The sequence below is a fragment of the Chiloscyllium plagiosum genome, unplaced genomic scaffold (assembly GCF_037043375.1).
Source record: "Chiloscyllium plagiosum isolate Xiang-an unplaced genomic scaffold, Cpla_swu_hap1 HiC_scaffold_10, whole genome shotgun sequence".
Classification (NCBI taxonomy): domain Eukaryota; kingdom Metazoa; phylum Chordata; class Chondrichthyes; order Orectolobiformes; family Hemiscylliidae; genus Chiloscyllium; species Chiloscyllium plagiosum.
Genome location: NW_028270148.1, coordinates 28,374,147 through 28,397,383, shown reverse-complemented (window position 1 = coordinate 28,397,383; position 23,237 = coordinate 28,374,147). Strand labels below are relative to the sequence as shown.

Genomic DNA, 23,237 nt, shown 5'->3' with positions numbered 1-23,237 from the left:
AGAATCAATAAATATTTTCATGTTTGCATGTCAAAGTAGCACTACTTATCTAATGTCAAACATAAATACTGCTAAATATGGTAATCATAGATATACCAGATTCTGACTTAAGGGTAAGGATCTTGGGTAAAGATTAATTTATCTTTTTTGTGTGTTCCTATCAATGTTTTCACGTGACTCTTCCTTTCCAGGGTTGTGGTGTATTGTGTTCTGCTTTGGTCTTTCCCTGTGCTATCTGTAATCACAATTATACTCAAAAGGCCAGTTATTTTTCTGTATTATGGAATGTCAACCCCAATAGGAAAAGGATTCTGCTACACACTGAGGACTGTGGAAGGAATTGCTGCATTTGTTTGTAAAAGAAAAAAAACTGAAACTGATTATGAGCTGTATTTATATTATTGCTTTGGTCAAGCTTGGTAAGAGGGGAAAGATTTAAAAGGGACCTAAGGGGCAACCTTTTATCACAGAGGGTTGTGCATGTATGGAATGAGATTAGATTAGATTGCTTACAGTGTGGAAACAGGCCCTTCGGCCCAACAAGTCCACACCGACCCGCTGAAGCGCAACTCACCCAGACCCATTTACCCCTGCTCCTAACACTACAGGCAATTTAGCATGGCCAATTCACCTAATCTGCACATTTTTTTTGGACTGTGGGAGGAAACCGGAGCACCGGAGGAAACCCACGCAGACACGGGGAGAATGTGCAAACTCCATACAGTCAGTCGCCTGAGGTGAGAATTGAACCCGGGTCTCTGGAATTGAACCCGGGTCTCTGGCGCTGTGAGGCAGCAGTGCTAACCACTGTGCCACCGTGCCGCCCACTGTCAGAGGAAGTGGTGGAAGATGGTACAATTACAACATTTAAAAGGAATCAGGATGGTTTTATGAATAGGAAGGGTTTGGAGAGATATGGGCCAAATGCTAGCAAATGAGACTAGATTAGGTTAGGATATCTGGTCGGCATGAATGAGTTGGACTGAAGGGTTTGTTTCCGTACTGTACAGCTCTATGACTTTATGATTCTAAGCAGTGAAGGAAGATGTCTAGGTTGCCATCCTCAGTTGCATGTGCAGAGCAAGGTTTGCCCAGCTGATTGGCTTGTGCAATCAAAATCAATTGTGAAGGCCAGAAGTCATTAGAATGACAACTCTCTGATTGGTTCCTAAATGGACCGGTTCTGAACAAGAGTCATAGTGGATTCAAATCATTAACTCTGTTTCTCTCTCCACTGATGCTGCTAAGATCTGCTGCGTTTCTCCAACATTCTCTGTGCTTGTTTCAGATTTCCAGCATCCACAGCATTTACTTTTACAAATATATAGTTATGTTGTCTTCCAGAGTGTTCTGAATCTGCCAGGATATAAATATAAATATAAATGTGGATCCTGTATGCCTTTGGGGGAAGGGGACATTTGGAGTGGTGTCTGCCATTTCAGTTTCTACTGCAGCATCAACTCCTCAGGCAGGGGCTAGGCTGCACTGCCTTTGGCTACATTCTGCAAGTTACATGACAGATTAGTGACGTCTAATTTAATGATGCCACACAAGATAGGAGGAGACTTTTCCATCCAGTCAGCTATCATGCTAAATTGTGTTAAATCTTCTTATACATAGCATGAGTCAAGTAGTCATTCATACTCAGTGATGCACAGCTCTGTGACATCATCGCAAGGTTGCTCCAGGATCTGGAAGCACTCGCACAGTGGATATAGTGACATAGACCAGGGTCATAGAATCATACAGCACGGAAATATGCCCTTCGCCCAACATGTCTGTGCTGATCAAGTTTCCTAGTCTCATTGGCTTGTGTACATAGTCTTGTTCAATGCACAGGCTGTGATACTGCTTCTGGTCACCAGACATACCAGCAGGGTTTGCATCTGAAGATAAAGAGGAGAAAAAGGTAAAAATGTATTGTGAATAAAAAATAAACAAGAACTCTATCACTCAGCAAAGCCTTCAGAAGCTGCCACGCTTGCAAATCTCCATCAATCCTCTTCTTATAGTGCCAGGAGTTGAGACCATACAAATCTCAGGCTCGTGCCTTCAGGCCTGTGGGAACTCACTGGACAAGGCTTGTGTGACTGTACACCTCCCCCCCTATAACAGGACTTGTGGCTGCACTCCCTCCCATTGTCTCTTTCCCAAGCTCAGAGGAAGACCCCTTCCCATTACCAGATCGGGTGATACACATTCCTGTCCCAGGTTAGGGTGACTATTACTGTTCCTCACTCAATGACCTCTCAATACCTCTGCTAGCCATCCGGATCTTAGGCACCTCCCCTGCATTGCTTCTCCTCCACACAGATCACCTGCCCGGGCTCACTTTCCAGCATGAACCAAAAATTGCCAATACAGCAGTTTCTTAATCCAATCGGTGGAGAACCTGAAAGGAGTGGACAGATGCTGGGAACAGGCAAGAGGGAAAGAGAGACCAGAGGGCATAAAGTTGGAGCAGGTAGAGCTGAGGAATATAATGGGAGAAGAGAGCAGGAAGTGAAGACGTTGAGTAGAGAAGGGTATTGGGGAACAGTGTGGTGTAAGGGGGAAGATCAGGAAGAAAAGGGGAAGAGGGAAGAGAGATGTGGGGAGGGGGAAAAGAGGAGAGCAGACGGGAAGGAAGTTGCAAGTTTCCGAGTGGGAAAGGGGGAAGAAGAGCAGATCGAGGAAAGTGGAGGTAGTTGTGTGGGCTTGTAACCAGAGTGGAAAAAGCAAGTGGGCGGGCCAAATATTGGAGGGCAAAGCAGGGAGCAGAGGGTGAGAGGGAATAGGGTGTGGCTGGAGTGGAGCGGGGGTGCAGGGTGATGTGGGGTTTGGTCGGAAGGAATGAGCAGATAATAAAGTGGAGAAGAGGAAGAAGGAAGATAAGCTCAGGAAGGAAAGTGGGTGAGGAGAGACAAGATGGAGGGGTTGGGGATGGGGAAGGACAATGATAAAATCACCATAAAAATACTGTGTCATATTATAAAAACTAATTATAGTCATTACAACGACCAGTATAATTAATACTATAATGATCATGATTTGTCTAGTTAAACCATTACACTCACAACCAAGACTTAGAAGAAGTGTCCAGTGTTTGTCTGAGTTCTTTCTTTTCTTTTTAAACAATTTCAGCTTTTGGATAGGATTTAGAAACAAAAAGATCTGATCCTTCAATTTTCCTTCCCTCCATTGCTAGAGGCTGATTCAGCTTTTGTCTCATCTTACTTTCTTTTCGGGTAATTTCTAATGATTATCATTGAACACCTGAAATTAAAAAAAGTTGCATTGATAAGCTTGCAGCTGTGAGATTCATCTAGTGGTAATTGATTTCAATAGATCACTACAAGCTATCAGTGATGACTGAATGAAAGTGTTGGAACACTGACTGAACACAGATCGTCTCAAGTGAGTGTAATCAAATGCTGTTGAGTGTAGAACGATGCTGACGTTTCTGATAGGCTGCCTTGGAAAGAGAGAGACTAGTGGACTGCATGTTTGCTCACCTGCAGATCAGAGGGATTTTGGAACTTTTGATCTTCAGTTCAAACTTTTATCTGAAATTTAGTAGCATCCCAGCAGGGAAGTGTGTTTCCAGAACTCAAGTCAAAAACATAATTAGGGTGAGAGTTCAACCACTGGGGGGCAGAAAATGAGTGTAACAAATGCCTGCCTACACTTCATGATTTATGTCCTGCCATTTTGTTTTGGGAGGAATATCAGTTGAGCTCCATCCCATAAAGGTGCTGCAATAATTTTTAAAATAACCTTCAGTAATACTTTTGAAATAATAATCAGTGAAAATAATTTATGTGTAGGCACATAATATTATTAGGAACTCTGCTGTTTATGAGTGTCACTGGCTAGGCGAGTGTTCCTAACTGACCTGGAGAAGTTGGTGATGAGTCACGTGCTTGAATCACAATAGTCCACATGCATGGACATTCACAGCACTATTAGAGAGGGAATTCCAGGTTCTTGTCCCAACCACAGTAAAGGAACAATGATCGAGATCTATATCAGAATGGTGTGTGGTTAAGACTGGAACATGCAGCTGGTAACTTGGTGAGTCTACTGCCCTTTTTTTTCCCCCAGATTTTTGAAGTTCTGTGTTTGGAAACTTCAGATAAAAGAGCTTTGCTCAGTTTATGCAGTGCATCTTGTATGGAGTATACTCTGTTGCTAGTGTGCAACAATGGTAGAGTCAGTGAAAATTAAGGTGTTCATAGGGTGCTGATCATGTCGGTTGGTCTGTCTGGATGATAGTGAGCCTCTTGAGTGTTGATACAACTTTACTGATTCAGGCAAATTGAGTGAATTCTATCACACTCTGACATAACTCTTGTAGGTAATGGATATGCTTTGGAGACATAATAGGTGTGTTATCTACCACAGAATTCCCAGTCTCTGATCTACTGTTGTAGCTGGAGTATTGATATGGCAGGATTAATTCAGTTTTGTGTGAATGTTATTAACCGGGATTGTTGATAATGGAGGATTTAGGGATGATGTAGCAAAATATCAAAGATAAATGATTATCCTTTCTCTTGTTGGAGATGGTCATTGACTGACTGATTCTTGTGAGATATGAATGTGACTTCTTCTTCTGGAGAAAAACTAGACAGTGACAAAACTACAATAGATGGCAATTTACCATGGCAAATACAAGCATTTTCACATCAGAACACAACACACATATTCAGGAATGATGTTAAGATAGATGTGGAAAAAGGTGAAGTTAGGAGTCTTAGTAGACACCACATAAAATGCTATACCAATGCAGAGCAGAAACTATAACTTCAAGAGAATATTAAACAGTACAGGAAAAACATGGTAAAATAAGTCAGAGGATGTCACCATCAAATTTCACAAATGAAATGGTGATGTAACAGCACTGGCAAGTGATCCAGATGTTCAGACTCAGGCTCTAGGATCAGCGGTTCAGTCCCACCACAATAGCTGATGGAATATTAATTCCATTCATAAATCTGGAATATAAAGCTACTGTCATGAATGGTGACCACAGATATCATTAACTGTTGTAAAAATCTATCTGGCTTACTCATCACCTTTAGGGAAGGAAATTTACCATCATTACCATGTCTAGCCTATATGTGACTCCAGATCCATAGCAATGTGGTTGACTCTGAACTGCTCTCTGAAATGAACTAGCAAGCCACAAAGGTCAAAGGTGATGAGAGTTGGTGATAAATGTTGATGTGCACACTCTGTGAAAGATTTGAAAAAAAGAAGTATGGAAGATAGTGTACAAACACCCATGAGGTTGTACTAGAAATGGAAAAAAAAGATTTAAGAGGAAAGACTGGAGAAGCATGAAATTTAGAGTCTAGAAACCTGACCTTAAAGATAGCTATTTTACCTTTTATAGAATAGTTAGGCAATGAAGAACAAAGGTCTGAAATAAAACCACTGTTGACTCATCAAGTGGGGGTCTTGTGCATATAGTGAACCCTGAAGTCCTATTTCCCTTCCACCAGAAATTCAAGCCCCTCGTAGAAGAAAAACATTAGAGAAAAACCTCAGAAAATTCTCTCTGAGCCAAAAAGTTGATCAAATAAATCTTGGTTGACCATACTGGCTATAAATTATCTTTCGAGCTAACTTGGGTCGTGTGTATTTCCATGAAAATGTCTATCTCCCCAGTTCAAGCTAGCTAAAATCACAAACACTTGACATTTTTGTTTGTAAGATTTATATAACCATCCTTCAGGGGAAGGAGCTGTCCAAAAATGTTACTGTCCTCCAAATAGCCTGCTTAATTTTAATAAACCTCAGCTATGCTATAAACATCACAAATATTTTAAAGGTTTGGGACTTTTTCTCTTCAGAAGATACACATACAGATTTCAAGAAGTGTACAAAGTATTAGGGCTCATTTCAGTTATAATTGAGAAACACAAATGAGGCAGTTCACTAACTTTACAATTTCATTTACAGAAATTAATGAGCAACACACTTTAAGTTGATAAGTATAAGGCTGTGCTAAAAAGATGCAATACCAAATCTAACTTACTTAGATTAGATTACTTACAGAGTGAAAACAGGCCCTTTGGCCCAACAAGTCCACACCGACCCGCTGAAGCGCACCCACCCAGACCCATCCCCTACACCTAACACTACGGGCAATTTAGCATGGCCAATTCACCTAAGCTGCACGTTTTTGGACTGTGGGAGGAAACCAGAGCACCCGGAGGAAACCCACGCACCCAACTGAATTCAGCTTGATGGTATTTATAATTATTCAAGAAATTTTAATAAGATCTAGGAAAATCTAAGAATAACTGTGAATAGTATATCTAAGAATATCTTAGAATATCCATCAATATTTAAGTTAAAGTTTTAGCTTAAAGCCCTGAACGAGTAAGATTTTTTTCTCCAGTTGGATAAAATACCTCTTGGGAGGTATTAGTCATATATAGTCATATTACCCCCAGGTTTCTACATTTTGTTTGGTTTCAAAAGTATATTCATAGAAAGAAATCTTCATGTACGTACATGGTTAATGAAGTTGTTCAGATCTACATCCACTTTATTTACAGAGAAGGCAACAAGCATTGTGGCTTGACTTTCTCTATATTTACAACTAAATTCTTGGCATTTAGCTGCAGCAACAGGTGATAGAGTTGACCCTGACTGAGTGTCCACCACAGAACACACCAGATGGCCTCCTTCTTTAGAGACCGCAATTTCCCTTCCCATGTGGTTAAAGATGCCCTCCAACGCATCTCGCCTACATCCTGCACCTCTGCCCTCAGACCCCACCCCTCCAACCGTAACAAGGACAGAACGCCCCTGGTGCTCACCTTCCACCCTACCAACCTTCGCATAAACCAAATCATCCGCCGACATTTCTGCCACCTCCAAACAGACCCCACCACCAGGGATATATTTCCCTCCCCACCCCTTTCCGCCTTCCGCAAAGACCGTTCCCTCCGTGACTACCTGGTCAGGTCCATGCCCCCCTACAACCCACCCTCCCATCCTGGCACTTTCCCCTGCCACCGCAGGAACTGTAAAACCAGCGCCCACACCTCCTCCCTCACCTCTATCCAAGGCCCTAAAGGAGCCTTCCACATCCATCAAAGTTTTACTTGCACATCCACTAATATCATTTATTGTATCCGTTGCTCCCGATGCGGTCTCCTCTACATTGGGGAGACTGGGCGCCTCCTAGCAGAGCGCTTTAGGGAACATCTCCGGGACACCCACACCAATCAACCACACCGCTCCGTGGCCCAACATTTCAACTCCCCCTCCCACTCTGCCAAGGACATGGAGGTCCTGGGCCTCCTTCACCGCCGCTCCCTCACCACCAGACGCCTGGAGGAAGAACGCCTCATCTTCCGCCTAGGAACACTTCAACCCCAGGGCATCAATGTGGACTTCAACAGTTTCCTCATTTCCCCTTCCCCCACCTCACCCTAGTTCCAAACTTCCAGCTCATCACTGTCCCCATGACTTGTCCAGACTTGTCCTACCTGCCTAACTCCTTTTCTACCTATCCACTCCACCCTCTCCTCCCTGACCTATCACCTTCATCCCCTCCCCCACTCACCCATTGTACTCTATGCTGCTTTCTCCCCACCCCCACCCTCCTCTAGCTTATCTCTCCACGCTCCAGGCTCACTGCCTTTATTCCTGATGAAACGTCGATTTTGAAGCTCCTTGGATGCTGCCTGAACTGCTGTGCTCTTCCAGCACCACTAATCCAGAACCTGACTGAGTGTTGCAGACTGGCACATTCCAAGGTCCAGGACTATGTGCTGAGGGGTGCACTGAAGCCTGGGGCAGCTGCTGCCAAGGTGCAGCGGAGAAAGGCCACCATGTAAGGTCCTTCTGCCAAAGCATAGCATCCATCCAGTAAACTGAGGGTTTCTAATATTTCTGAAATTTCTGAAAGTGGCTTAAATTTATATTTCCAGACACCCAGCTCCTGCTTTTCAAATGTGAGGGTCAACCCTCTGAATAGGTTCCTCGCATTTTCATGTGATGCTAAACCATTTAACATTATTCCTTAATTATTCAGTAAAGGTTTTGAATCTTTATCTAGTAAATTTCTTTGTGTTGATTTATACACCTATCATCTTTCCCTTTGTTAAAGGCTTCTAAGTACAGATGTTTCATTTTTATATCTGGATATTCCTTTCAACTCTCCCTTATACTTTAAATCATAATATAATTCTTCATTAAACATTTATCATATGTAAACATGTTTCACGTTTCTTGGTTTTTTAATGATATTAATGCAATAATGATCTTTGGCATTCTTACCAGTTGCATAGTTCTCCATTTCTTCTATAATTAACATTTTACTTTCACGCACAGGTGTGAAGGTGCATTGTGTCTTCCTAGCTCTCCTTATTTGTTGATTAAGCTATGTTTATTGTATTTTTGTTGCCTGCATTGAGCACTGAATTTACTAATAACATAAATGTGTCACCTTTATCTCCCCTTTTAGGTATATTCTTTTCCTGCTAATGGTGATGAAGTTTTTTCGACCTAAATCCCATCTAAATCTTTATTTTGAAAACATACCTACATGTGTACTACCTAATTATAATGTGAAGTGGACAAAGTTAAGAATCACACAACATCAGGTTCAGGTCCAAAAGGGTTATTTGAAAGTACAAGCCCCATTAGCTGCCTGATGAAGGAGCAGTGCTCCGAAAGCTTGTACTTTCAAATAAGCCCATTGGACTGTAACCTAGTATTGTATGATTTTTAACTTTATGCAATTGTAATACTTACTTCAGCTTCAATCAGATCCATATTTCTAAGCAGATATTATTACAGGGAGATTAACAGGGAGCTTCAATATTCACTGCTATTGAGTTATTGGTCACATGCAAAAACTCATGAAGTTCCCCTTTGAATATTTGCAGCCAATCAACACTCACTACATTTGTCTGTGCCTTTTTCCATATGTCTGTGATGCTCTGTAAAAGATCTCAGTCAAGTCTTCTTAGAGTCTTCAGGATAAAAAGACTCAATTTTATTGTGGCAATTAAAGATTTTTAAGTTTCCAAACGCTCTATTTCACCAACAGTTTGAGGGGAACAAATCAACATGGAATTCTAACTGATCTTTAACTTTGGCTAGTCACAAGTCTAATCATCCTAACGATATATACCAATAATCTATTTGGTTTTGTCTCACCATTATGACAACAATGGGAACCTTCACAAAGTCACATATTCAGGTATTTCTTTTGTTCAATAACTTCAAAACGCAACTCTTTGTGTTACAATATTTCAGATGAAATTTTCCCATTGCATGTAGATCTGTCTGTAATCCATTTTTGTTATCCAAAGTCCAAAGACTTTGCACATTCTCCCTGTGTCTGTGTGGGTTTCCTTTGGGAGCTCCGGTTTCTTCCCACAGTCCAAAGATGTGTACACCAGGTGAATTGGCCATGCTAAATTACCCATACTGTTGGGGCATGATTCAGAGGGAAATGGGTCTGGGTGTGTTACTCTTTGGAGGGTCAGCGTGGACTTATTGGGCCAAATGGCCTGTTTCCACACTGTAGGGAATCTAATCTAACCTCAGCACACAGGTGCTTGTATTATCTACACAATTAGGAGAAAGTGAGGACTGCGATTGCTGGAGATCAGAGTGGAACTGTGTGGTGCTGGCAGCACCAATTGCAGACTGTTTCCATGATGTCTTCATCCAGATCAGAGACACAAAGTGTAAAATGCAACTGCAGATCCCTGAGGGGCTCCATTAGATGCTAGCTTCCATACAGAACCTCTGTCATTCAAAATTACCTTTGACTATCGGAATAGAACGAATTTGAATTCAACCCAAACATTTCACAAGGCTTAGCTTTATTGGGTGGTGACTTGTCAAAATGTTTATAAGGTGTAGTTACATATGCAAGATTGTAATTCAGCTCGCGGGGCAAACAGGGAACGCAAGTAATACACATGGTGGCTGGTAATTTGTGACATGTTTGTAATTCAGTCAGGCCCCTGGCCATTTTCACAACTACTTCTTTCAGAAATCTAATAACATGGTAGTCTAAATTAAGTGTAGACTAAATTTAGTGTAGACCTGATGAAATCATTGGCACTGCCATGTTTACTTGAATTTGTGGGAGCCTATATGCAGTGATAACAGCAGCAGTCAATTGGAGGTGGATGTGATTGGACTCTGAAAGGATTACTTGTACTGATTGAAATGAGGGTCAAGTGGATCTCATTGATTATGAGATTCTTGATTGGGATTGCTAACCTGGGCCAATCAGGGAGTCCTAGCTAATAAACATATACAGAAGATTCAGAGAGTCACCTCATTCTAGGGACTGGCTTTGAGCTGATGGGTCAGAGCTCACGTACTGTGCATATGTAAATAAAGAGTGACTGGGTGACAGGACACCAGCCTCTGTGCAGTTATTTCATACTGAAGCCGGCAGTAAACAGCCGCTGAAGACAATTTGTAATTTTGCCTTGTTGTTTGATAGGAAAATTTCCCTATCAACCTCAGATCATTGAATTTTGAGGAGTCAGGGCACCTACAAGTGTCATCTTTTTACTAGTGTTCTGAAAATGTTTCACTTCATGATTAAATATTTTAGGAATAAAACTTTAGTTTGGAGAATTTAAATTTGTAAATGTAATGTAACTGGAATTCAAAAGTTTCCAAATTACCCAAGGTGTTTAAGCATCAAAGGTTTTCCATATGTGTCTGCAAGGTTAGAGCTAGAATGACAAGCACCATAGAAGTCTATGTAGGCCTGCTTAGCTGGAGAATTAAAGTCTGCAAGTCTCAGGAAAGGTGACCTGTCTTCATTAGAAATGTGACTTAAATGTATAATTTCCAAGGTCAAAAAATGCTTGAAAAACAACTGATAAACAAGGAAAATGCTTAAAGTATCCATATACCTTTCAGATCAATGGATATGTTTTGTGGGTCATCTCAGGTGTGCCATGTTGCCAGGGTATAGATTACAGAGAGACAATTTATTGTTTTAGGTTTATCACTGTTTATAAAACTAGTTAGACAGATGAAAATACTAGTAGGAGGCAGCTGTGTATCTGCCAACAGCCAGAATTGAGAAGATAGAGGCCGTGAGGAACAAAGAACGTTCATGACCTGGAATCACTGAAGAGGTATTGTGAGTGAAATGAGAAGTTCAAATTTATGATGTGCTAAAATGTGTCTGATTTGCCTGGTAAAGTTAGCAGAAGAGAATTGCAGTGGTTTCCTCACAGAGACAGGAGAAACCTTAACTGGGAGGAGTATTTGGGCAGGGAATGGGCAGAAAAGCTGAACATGTGCAAATCTAGCAGCTACCTGTTTGATTTTAACTTTCTGACCTCACCCTCCACTGAACAGCTCTCCTCCCAGAATAGAAATAACATAAAGGCTGGCTGGCAGGTCAGTTTGGAAGCTGGACTGGAATGAGTGGAATCACCTCCTGGCACTAAACGAAAACATACATACTTTGCATTTTCAAGATGTATTCCAGAAGGAAAGTAAATCCCATGGTGGGGTCCGCAGATGTATTTCTGGTGCTGGTCCCACAGTGAAATACTTACTGGTTCCAGATCTACTTCTGGCTGTCTTCATCTGATAGGTACCCTGCAGCAGCCAAATAGATCTTTGAACTCAACCTATTATTTAGGGGAGGACCCCACTAATTTCATGTGCATGGCCTGGTCTAAAGAACAAATAAGATGAAATACAATAGGATTCAGGCAGAATATCAGCTGGTGATCTGGTCAATTTTAGTAGCAGATAATAATAAAATCAGCATGGATTGGAATCTTGCATACCACAGATTCATTGAGAACTTCACTCTGGAAATTCTGAATCATACTTCAACTGCTGAACTATTCCTGACACTGAGATTATCCTAACATATATCGTTCACTGGTAGAGGACAAGCTCAGTTCAAACAGGAAGCAAGTCTGTTCTTTTTCTGGTAGACTTAGCACTGTTATCCGGACTTTGAAATAAGATTAAACATTTAGGAAGCTGGTTGAAATTTCAAAAGTATGAATTTGTCTCCATCCATGTCATGGACTAATCCTTAAGGAACTGAAAGAGCAGACATTTCCAATTTAAGGGACGTTTAATGCCAAGATCCATTACTTTAAAAGCTTCTTAACTGAGATTTAACACACATTACTATGTAATGTGTAAATACTATGTAATGGAAACAAATGAAGACAATTTAAGTAAATATAAAATACATGGTTTTTGGAAAATTAGTACTTCCCAATATGGAAAAGAACATTGCTTTCTATTGAGGTTAGGTATATAAGTTAATGTCAAATCCCATGTCTGAATTTGTCTTCATTTGTTTCCATTAACAACTTATTTAATTGCTCTACTGAAATCTCTTTGGTGCACAAGTAAATAACAATTATTTCAGGACAATGATATTTTAACTGAAGGATGAATATATGCGAGTAGAGTTATAAGTAGTGCAGAGATTAAGAAATATCAGTGAGGAAGGCATCAAGTGGATGGCTGAAAAACAGACCAATAGTGATGATGCTTTTGAAGTGCAAAATTGGTAAGAGGATGTGTCATTGATAGCTGGCAATCCTAGCTTGTATTACCTTGAACCCAAAATGTTATTGTCAACTGTATATTAGACACTGACTTTCTTAAAAGACAGCTGTAAAACATTACCAGCTTAGGAACAGAGAATGTGTCATAATAAAAGTCCCAGATGTATAATAGTGTCAGGATGTGTTGCTAGGTTTTGCGAGGCACACTGTGGCAACTCCATACGACCATAAGACATAGGAGCGGAAGTAAGGCCATTCGACCCATTGAGTCCACTCCGCCATTCAATCATGGCTGATGGGCATTTCAACTCCACTTACCCGCATTCTCCCCGAAGCCAATCTTGTTCCAAATAACCATGAATGAAAGCTCTCCCTGCCCACCAGAATGTTGCAGGGAATACGCCATTCCCTTTGGATTTATTTAATATTGTCACTTGTATGTAGGTACAGTGAAATGTTAAAAATGTCACCACATCTGATGCCATCTTGGATTACAGAATAAGTTACTGAATAAATTGTACAAATGGTAAAATACTGAATAAATTAACACTAAATTGATATTACTGAGGCCGAAACAGCTCCACAAGTTCGTCTTTCCCTCTAGGTAGATTTTGCAATCCCTGCTCCTCCAGTTGCTGCCATCCAACATTGTTCCCTGGGGTCCTGACAATGTGCTCCAATTCTGTCACCACCGGTGACGTTGTTTCCATATGTGCTGCCTCTGAGAGCTGGAGATAGTCATGCTGTGTGGGTCCTGTGTACCCTCCAATGCTGGACACTGACTGATGGCGATCTGGCTTGTCTTCTGACACCGCCATCTGAGACGAAGTGGGGATGGAGATAAACGGGGCCCTGGCCTCCCACAGGAGGAGGCCCCACGGCAACCAAAACCAAAATAAAAATGGTTACTGAGCTGCAACGACAATATTGAAGCTGCATGGATGCAGCTGGACCTGCTGCATGAGTCAAAGAGTGGCTGAGACTCTCAAACCCATTGGCATCTCCATGAACATGATTTGTTGCCGTTACATTACTAGTGCTGGGCTATTGTCAATGCTGGATTTCTTAACACCATTCATAGAATATAGAACATAGAACAGCACAGTACAGGCCCTTTGTTACTTGATATTGTGCCAAACTTTTATCCTACTCTAAGATCAAATTAACCTACATACCCTTCATTTTACTATCATCCATGTGCCTATCCAAGAATAGCTTAAATGTCACTAATGTATCTGATTCTACTGTCACCGCTGGCAGTGCATTCCACGCACCCACCATTCAGTAAAGAACTTACCTCTGACATCTCCCCTAAACCTTCCTCCAATCACCTCAAAATTATGCCTCCTTATGATAGCCATTTCCGCCATGGGAAAAAATCTCTGGTTATCCACTCTATCTGTGCACCTCATCATCTTGTGCACCTCTATCAAGCCACCTCTCATCCTTCTTTGCTCCAATGAGAAAAGCCTTAGCTCCCTCAACCTTGCTTCAAAAGACATGCCCTCCAGTCCAGGCAGCATCCTGGTAAATCTCCTCTGCACCCTCTCTAAAACTCCAATATCCTTCTTAAATGAGGCGACCAGAACTGAACACAATATTCCAAGTGTGATCTAACCAGGGCTTTATAGAGCTGCAGCATAACCTCATGGCTCTTAAACTCAATCCTCCAGCTAATGAAAGCTAACACACCATATGCCTTCCTAACAATCCTATCAATTTAGGTAGCAACTTTGAGGGATTTATGGACTTGGACCCCAGGGTCTCTCCTTTCCTCCACACTGCTCAAGAATCCTGCCTTTAATCATGTAATCTGCATTCAAATTTGACCTTCCAAAATGAATCACTTCATACTTTTCCAAGTTGCACTCCATCTACCACTTCTCAGCCCAGCTCTGCATCCTGTCAATGTCATGTTGCAATGTACAACAACCCTCCACAAGAGGCACAACTCCACCAATGTATGTGGATGTGACAAACTTACTAACCTACCCTTCTACTTTCTCATCCAAATCATTTATAAAATCACAAAGAACAGAGGTCCCAGAACAGATCCCTACGGCACACCATTGGTCACCAAGCTCCAGGCTGAATACTTTCCGTCTGCTACCGCCCTCTGTCTTCTATGGGACAGCCAATTCTGTGTCTAGGCAGCCATATTTCCCTGTATTCCATGCCTCCTTACTTTCTTAATAAGCCTACCATGGGAACCTTATCAAACGCTTTGTTAAAATCCATATATTCACCACACCCACTGATCTACCTTCATCAATGTGTTTTGTCACATCCTCAAAGAATTTAATAAGGCTTGTGAGGTATGACCTGCCCCTCACAAAGGCATGCTGACTATCTCTAATCAAACTATGCTTTTCCAAATAATCATAGATCCTGTCTCTCAGAATCATCTCCAATAATTTGCCCACCACAGACGTAAGACTGACTGGTCTGTAATACCCAGAATTATTCCTATTCCCTTTCTTGAGCAAGGGAATAACATTTGCCACCCTCCAATCATCTGGTACTACTCCATTGTCAGTGAGGATGCAAAGATCATCACCAAAGGTGCAGCAATCTTTTCTCTTGCTTACCATTGTAAAATTTGGTATATCCTGCCTGGCCCAGGGGACTCGTTTATTCTCATGTTTTCAGCCCATCCTACTTCTTAACATCCACCTGTTTGAGCATATCAGCCTGTTTCACACTGTCCTCACGAACGACAAGGTCCCTCTCATTGGTGAATACTGAAACAAAGTATTCATTAAGGACCTCCTCTATCTCCTCCGACTCCAGGATCAAGTTCCCTCCACTATCCCTGATTGGCCTACTCTCACTTTGACCATCCTCTTGTTCCTCACATAAGTGAGAATGCCTTGGGATTTTTCTTAATCCTACCTGCTAAAGATTTTCCATGCCTTCTTCTATCTCTCAAGTCCATTCTTCAGTTCGTTCCTGGCTACCTTGTAACCCTGTAGAGCCCTGTCAGATCCTTGCTTCCTCAATCTTAAGTAAGTTTTCTTCTTCCTCGTGACTAGATGTTCCACATCTTTTGTCATCCAAGATTTCTTCACCCTCCCATCCCTTCCTTGCCTCAGTGGGACAAACCTGTCCAGCACTTGTAGCAACTGCTCCCTAAACAACCTCCACATTTCTGTCATGCATTTCCCTGAGAACATCTGTTCTCAATCTGTGCTCCACAGTTCCTGCCTAATAGCGTTGCAACCATTCTTTGAGCAGAAACTAAACAAGGACATACTTTGATTAAAATAAACCATTTCCAACTTCTTTAGGGAACTACAGAAAATAATTAAAAAGGCTCATGGAATTCTGGTGCAAATGACCAGAGGACATAGAGTACAAGGTGCTAGATGTCATGCTTCAGCCCCACAAAGACTTGATTTATGCATATATTTCACAACAGCTTTGCCAGCACTTCTTTCTTGTATATCTGGGCAGCCTATTATGGCATAGGCTTGGCCTTGCCATTTCTTCTGAAGAACCAGTACCTTCATCACTGTGCAGAATCAAAAACTGATTAGTGAGTAGAATCCCATGGAACTACTGCACTACATCCCTGGCTTTCTTCGACTACCTGGGAGCCATCCATTCCAAGTCTGCCAGTATGCCTTGAGTTTGCAGTTGGACCTCCTGTCTAAATGTACTACCCATGTTGTTCTATACCTCACCGATGCAACACAGTCACTCCAGCCACTGATTGAGCTCCAAACCCGAGCTCAAACTAGTGAGACTTCCTGTAAATATACCTAGGTCACATCACGTGTTGTTGATCCTCATTTGCCAAAGGATAGGCAACCCTCTTAGTCAAGCTGTCCTGCCATACCTTAATCTTAAATTTCCACCATTTCCCATGCACTTATTTTTTTCTTGTATTGGATTGTTTTAAAAAAGCTTACTTTTTTCAAACATTCCTGACACTGAGGCACAGTCTCCAATAGTAACTGCTCATAAAGCAACTCCCCTTCCCTCTCTTCACTGAACTGCCCCATAGCAAGCTTAACTCTCATCATAAATCTTACTTAAAGCACCTCTTTTCCCCACACATCACAGGATTGTTATGGTGTAGATGGAGGCAATTTGGCCCATCATATCTGCACTGCCTCTTCAAACAAGTATCAGATCTATTGCCAATCTCCTGCTTCTTTCCCATACCCTTGCACACAATTTCGATCCAAATAACCATACATGTTGGAACCACTTTGAAGCAAATTTCCAAGTACTCACTGTTTCATCTCACTTCAATGTCGTCTGACTGTGAGCTGCTTACTGACCAATTTTGCAAGTTTTCAAGCTATCAAGAACAACAAATAAAGTAGATAAAAATGAACAGTTTCTGCTTCTTCATAAGGCTAGGACTAGTGACTATAATTTAGGACAAGAACTCAAAGGAATGAAACAAAACCAAAATGCTGCAAGAAATGGAATTCTGAAATAAAAACAGAAAATGCTGGAATACTCAACATATCCTCAGCTTTTGACAAAGCGTCACTGACCCGAAATGTTAGCTCCGTTTCTCTCTTCACAGATGTTTTAATATTTCCTGTGTTTTCTGTTCTTCTTGCAATTACGAGAGAAATTAGGAGACAATTCTGTACTAAATGGTGGTAAGAATTTGGAGTGCTCTTCCACAACTGGCAATTGATGCTAAATCAATTGTTCAATTTCATACTGAAATTGATGGAGTTTTGTTAACAAGGGGTATGAAGCAAAATGGGACAAGGTTAATTTTCAAATGAGTCGTGATCTCATTGAACTGCAGCATACATGGCCAACTCATGCTCCTATGTTCCAAATGAAGAGAGCTTGGTGAGGTTTATCCACCTGGTGTGATTGTTTTCAGCAATGGGATTTCACAATAAACAAGCCTATTTGATTTTCCCTATTTCTATTCTTATTCAAATAGAAGTGGATTTTTTTTCTCTCTAATGTTACCTGTACAACTGACTAGTTCAGGAAAAAACCCTATTCTATCACCAGTAATAGTACAAAGATTTTTATAAAATTTTGCATGACTTTATTGCCGCTATAAAACCAGTTGATAGAACATTACATTCAATATGTAAATGGACATGTCAAGTTATAGAACTGAATTAAACTAGCAGTCTCATTTACTAAATTTTACAATATCATACAAAAAGATGGTTAAATTACAATGGAGTGTTCTTATATGTTGACACTGAGTTATGTGAAAAGTCATCATTTTTACAATACTATCCTTTTGGGCTCGGCACTAAGTATGAACACTAAAAAGTTTATTCTTTTTACTTTTTTTATAAAGTCTTCTTGAACTTGGAACTACTATAATGGGTCCAAAATTAAAGGTGAATCACATAATGTTAATGGCTCTCAGTTAAAAGTGGAGTTAAATGTAGACTGTATATTTAAAAGTCGATCGTCAATTTGATTTTCTTCTGCAATGGCAATAATTTAGGCCCAGAATACTTTGTTTTTGGTTTGAATACATAATCTGAGTTAAAATAGATATGCATCATATAAAATCCTCTCTCGCAATTTTTGGTTTTCGATTGTCCTTTTTAAATGAATTATACCAAAGAATACAGATACCACATAAAGTTCAACATGTTTCATGTCAAACCTTTTTCATAATAGTGTCAATAACTTGGTTTTCCTACACCAAAGATAAATCACAGTTAGCAGTCTGGGGGTTGATGGAAGAGAATAGGGGACTTCTTAACCAAATAAATTCAATTTCTAACTCCAATTGTTATTGGGTTAATTTGCATGGGTTTGTGGTTGGCCTCTGATGCAGAAAGTATTTTGGTCACAGAGAATATACTTTTGTCTGGGTGAAGAGGAAGACAATTTTTTTTTTTCTTAGCAGAACCAGTTCTTTCCCACTAAACTATATCACATTGGAGCTTAGCTCAAAGTCAATTATACAGTCCAATCCACACCCTTTCTACACTGAAAACATAGGGCAGTAAGCGACTTCAAGAAGTGTGAAAGGGTAATTTTGTGCAAGGTGAGGGATAATGAGAGGAACCAGTTGTGAAAATTGGAGGATGGCAACACTTGACTATTGCTGAAAAGACAACTTGCTGAAACATTTGGTCTTGTGGTCTTCAGGACAAGCCCATGAATGTCAAATTTCAAACAATTAATCCTACGGGAGAAAAGAGTGATGATTGATTGGTAGGGTGAACACTGATTTACCGAGGTATTTCCAAAGAGAAAGTGACTTTAATTTTAGCTGACAGCAAAAGAAACAAAACTACCAGGAGGAGGATCAGGGTGTCAATGGTTATCGATAGATGCAATGATCTACTGTAAAAGGACTCCATTGCTTGCCCTTGTATCTTTTCCTGATCCCTTTTTTGAAGAACCCAGAACCCTGGGAAGCCAATACGTCCTACCACATCAATGCCTTAGCCAATCAGTGTCAGTCAATCAGCATCTCTTTTTCTGTTGTAATTGATTGAAATTTGTCATTCTTGTGTTTGTCCCAATGAGTGCAAATGAAAAGCTTGAGCAAGTTATCTCTCTTTGTAGCAGTATTCAAATGCTGTACTCCCACATGATTGCTTATGACATTACTCTCGCAGTTTAGGATGAAAAATCCAGTATCATAGTTGCTGTCATGAGATAATAGCATCAAGGACTTAAGTAGTATATTCAAGTTAAATAAATATTAAGCAAAAGCATACATGGATTTTATATGAACAGAAAGACAAAATTATACAATTTAAATACATCAACACTAGTTAAATACTGGTACTGCTGTCTACATCATGTAAACACCATCCGACACATAATACAAAGCAGCGTATACTTTAGCCATGTGCTCACAACACTGATAGCCTGTATGCTCTTGACCAAAGCTGTTAATTGATACCAAACAGAAACAATTACAATCTGAAGAAGGTAGCTTCAGGAAGCCTCGCATGGGATCCTTTTATGGAAAATAACAGCTTGTTTTGGTTGATACTGTTGCCTGCGTTTTTTTCTTTTTCCCCAGTGACAAAGCAGTAACATTTTAAAAGTGTTTCTGAAGGTTTTGTTGCACAGTGCATAGCACATGGGATTCACAGTGCTATTGACGTAGCACAGCCAATAACCTAGTTGCCACAGTGAATCGCGAATGCATTTGTCACAAAATGTGTTCACCAGTACCATTATGTTGTAAGGTGTCCACGTAATAATAAAGGCAAGCAAAATTGCACTGAGTGTCTGCGCAGCCTTCTTTTCTTTTACAAGTGACATTCTTTTACGCTTTGTAATCTGAGTTCTTGTTTTGGAAGCAAATGCTTTAGCAACTGTGGCTTCTCTGAGAGACATAGAAGTGGATGATTTTGCTAAAGATGCAATTCCTCTAGAAGTCTTTGAGGAATGGATTGATGGCAGTGACTGAACAGGAAGCTTGGCAAAATGCTGGTGAAAGCTGTTGCCTTGCTCATCTGGGTCCTTGAACTCCTGCGACTGGAACTTCCTTTCCTTTACACTATTATCTGCCTTGGCGAGTTCATCACTGCAAAGGTCAATGTTATTGGCATTCGTGGATCTCGAGAGGCTAGCAGCCGTCTTCAGTCCAGGTAGGTTTAACACGATGGAGTAAATAGCTCGTGTTTCCGGCACGACATCGTCCTCGTCAGATGAAGCGGAATGATCTAAAGAGCCACCGCCATCATTGTTATTCCAACTATCGCTGCTGCTTCCCTCTTGCTCCCCCTCGGTGCTGGACTTCCACGTCTTTGAGTCTGCCCAAAAGCGGCACCTCCTGAGCCTCCTTTGCTCTTTCATTTCTGCCCGCTGCAGTTCGTTGCTGCTGCAGCTCCTGGAGCTGCCCGTTTGATGGACAAAATGGATGGTTTCCATGTCAGTGGTTGAGGCCTGGAGAGCTGCCAGTTCTTTGGTGCGTTTTTCAGTTTCCTTGTAAATTCTCCAGTACAGAATTGTCATGATGGTGACAGGCAAGTAAAATGCAGCAATGGCAGTACCAAAAGTAATTATTGGTTCAGATAAAAACTGTATGAAACATTCATCGGGTGGCACTGTTCTCTCACCAACAAAATATTGCCAGAACAAAATAGCAGGGGCCCAGAGCACAAATGAAACAATCCAAGCAAGCCCTATCATTATCCCAGCTCTTTTGGGAGTTCGTTTAGCTCTGTAGGTAAGTGGCCTAGTAATTGATAGGTATCTGTCAAAGCTTATAACTAGAAGATTCATGACAGAGGCATTGCTGGCAACATAGTCAATAGCAAGCCACAGGTCACAAGCTACATTTCCTAAAGCCCATCTATCCATTATGATGTACGTTGTGTACAGGTTCATTGAAATCACTCCAATGATCACATCTGCAAATGCGAGACTTAGGAGAAAGTAGTTATTCACCGTTTTTAATTGTTTGTTCACCTTGAACGCGACTATAACCAGAATATTCCCAATTATTGTCACCAAAGAAAGTATTCCTGTTAAGAAGGCGATTAAAACAACTTGCCAAACAGTGTGACCTCCGAGGGGATCAACTGTACTATTACTTAGAACAGACCTATTCGATTCCAGTGAAGTGGTGGGAGAAAGTACGGCTGATCTGAACAAGCCATTGGCACTTCGGTCTACTGGCCTGCTGCCAAGAACTGCTCCACTCTGTGAATCACGGTTCCATAAGAAGCTGGAATTGAAGAAGAAAGAGGATACTGTGCTGTTGTAGTCAGGGATCATTGTGGCTTTCTGGCATATTCTGCAAAAGAAACAGAAGAAGAAAGTAGAATAAAGATTGGTTCTATTCAAAGAATAAAAACAGCAAAGCCTCATCCATGAGCATCAGTGTGAAATGTCTGCTATATTTTGCCATATACAATCGTTCAGTACAACGCTCTATCACACTTCCAGTGTCACCTTCACATTTCTAACAAACCACAAAAATAAAATATATACAAGTAGGGGAATCCTTCAAGAACATCATGGAAGAGAAATTTGCTCATGCATGGAAGCTTTTAACAACAAGACACACACTCATGTTAAATCCCCAGGTAATGCCACAGGCCAATTTCAATATAGATTGTGGGGAGTTTCTTCATTGACATGATTGAAGAATGTGGCTTTAGTTGTACAGACAATAATGTACATCTCTGGCTCTCCTGGTGGATCAGAACTAGAGGGAGAGACAAAAAATCTGCAGATGCAGATGAAATCCAAGGTAGACAAGCAGTAAGTTGGATGCTGTGTTCTTCCAGTCTCCTGCTTGTTTCCTAGTGAATCAACATAGATCTCTGGAAGGAGTGGTGCTACATGAAAAAACTTTTCCTCCAAATTAACAGGGCGAGAATGTTGGTGATCCTTTAATTCTGATAGAGACATGTGGGCCAAATAGCCTCCTTCTGTGCCGTGAAATTCTATGACTCTATAAGTGTTTCTCCAAAGTTAAGTTTGGTGGTTTATAAATTGGCAATTAATTTAGCAGCCACCCACCAACGCTTTAAAGGAATGAAACATTGGACAAGACTTTCCTTCTTGATATTCCAGCTCTTCTGACATATGTTTGCTGCAATTAAACAGGAATTTTGCACCGTGTGCTAGTGTATTTAAATTTAACTATTCACCACGTATGCATGGGATGTATCTGAGGATGCTAGTGGAAACAAGGGAAAAAAGGAGGCTGCAAAGGCAGTAATCTTACAATCTTCTTTAGAAATTGGAATAGTGCCAGAGGGATATTAATAAAACTGGAAATGTTACACTTTTGTTCGAAAAAGGGGATAAGAATAAACCAGCCCAATCAGTTTAATGATAGGGAAGCTTTCAAATATTATAATCTGAGACAAAATTAACTGTTGGATAAGTGAGAATCAGATAATCAAAGCTAATGTGAATTTGTGAAAGGTAAATCATGTTCAGCTAATTTGCTGACATTTTTTTCATGAGATTACAGTGAGGGGTGATCAGAGAATGCAATTGAAGTAACATAAATTGACTTTCAAAAAACCATCTTTGACATAACATAACATAAAAGGCTTCGAAGGAAAGTTAAAGCTCATGGAATAAAGGGGACAGTGGCAACAGGGATTGGAGGGTGACTGGAAACAGGGTGTAGCGGTGAACAGTTGTTACCCAGACCAGAGAAAGGTACATGGTGCAGTTCCCCATGGTACTAAAACTATTGCATCCCTTGATATGTATCATTGACCTAGACTTCTCTGGAATTTAGAGAATGAGGGGAGATCAAATTGAGATATTCGAGATAATAAAAGGAATGGGTAAAATAGATGAGGAGAGGCAGCTTCCTCTTGTGGTTCTAGGACTAGAGGGCATAGTCTTAGGATATGGAGTAGCAAATTTAAAACAGAGTTAAGAAGAAATGACTCTCCTAAAGGGTTGTGAGTTTATGGAATTCACTACCCCAAAATGCAGTAGATGCTGGGACAGTGGGTAAGTTTAAGGAGGAGTAAGACAGATTTTTCATTGGTAATGGGTTGAAGGGATATGGCAGGAAAATGGGTTCAGAAGCATATCAGCCATGAATGAATGGCATAGCAGACTTAATGGGCCAAATGCCATAATTCTGCTCCAATATCTCATGAACTTGGGTGAATAGGGTACAATTTCAAAAACTGCAAATGACTCAAAACTTGAAAGTATTGTGAACTGGGATGGTAGTGATATACTTCAAGTGGAAAAAGAAGGCTGAAAGAATGGGCAGGCACATATAAATGCAACTTAATGCGAAGA

The 23,237-nt window shown here is 40.7% G+C and overlaps 1 protein-coding gene across 8 annotated transcripts in view; it reads right to left on the bottom strand.

Moving 5' to 3' along the window:
- Positions 1–1,403: 1,403 nt before the first annotated feature.
- chrm3b (cholinergic receptor, muscarinic 3b) overlaps positions 1,404–23,237 on the bottom strand; it is a 746,602-nt gene continuing 724,768 nt past the window's right edge. For 7 of the 8 annotated variants that reach the window (XM_087991240.1, XM_087991239.1, XM_087991238.1 and 4 more), the window contains one exon: positions 17,540–21,249. In XM_087991240.1, the coding sequence (XP_087847366.1) occupies positions 19,437–21,230 (1,794 nt within the window). In that variant the 5' untranslated portion in view covers positions 21,231–21,249 and the 3' untranslated portion in view covers positions 17,540–19,436. Of the gene's footprint in view, positions 1,887–17,539; positions 21,250–23,237 lie in introns of those variants that run through there. The other variant, XR_015758371.1, reaches the window with a different exon arrangement.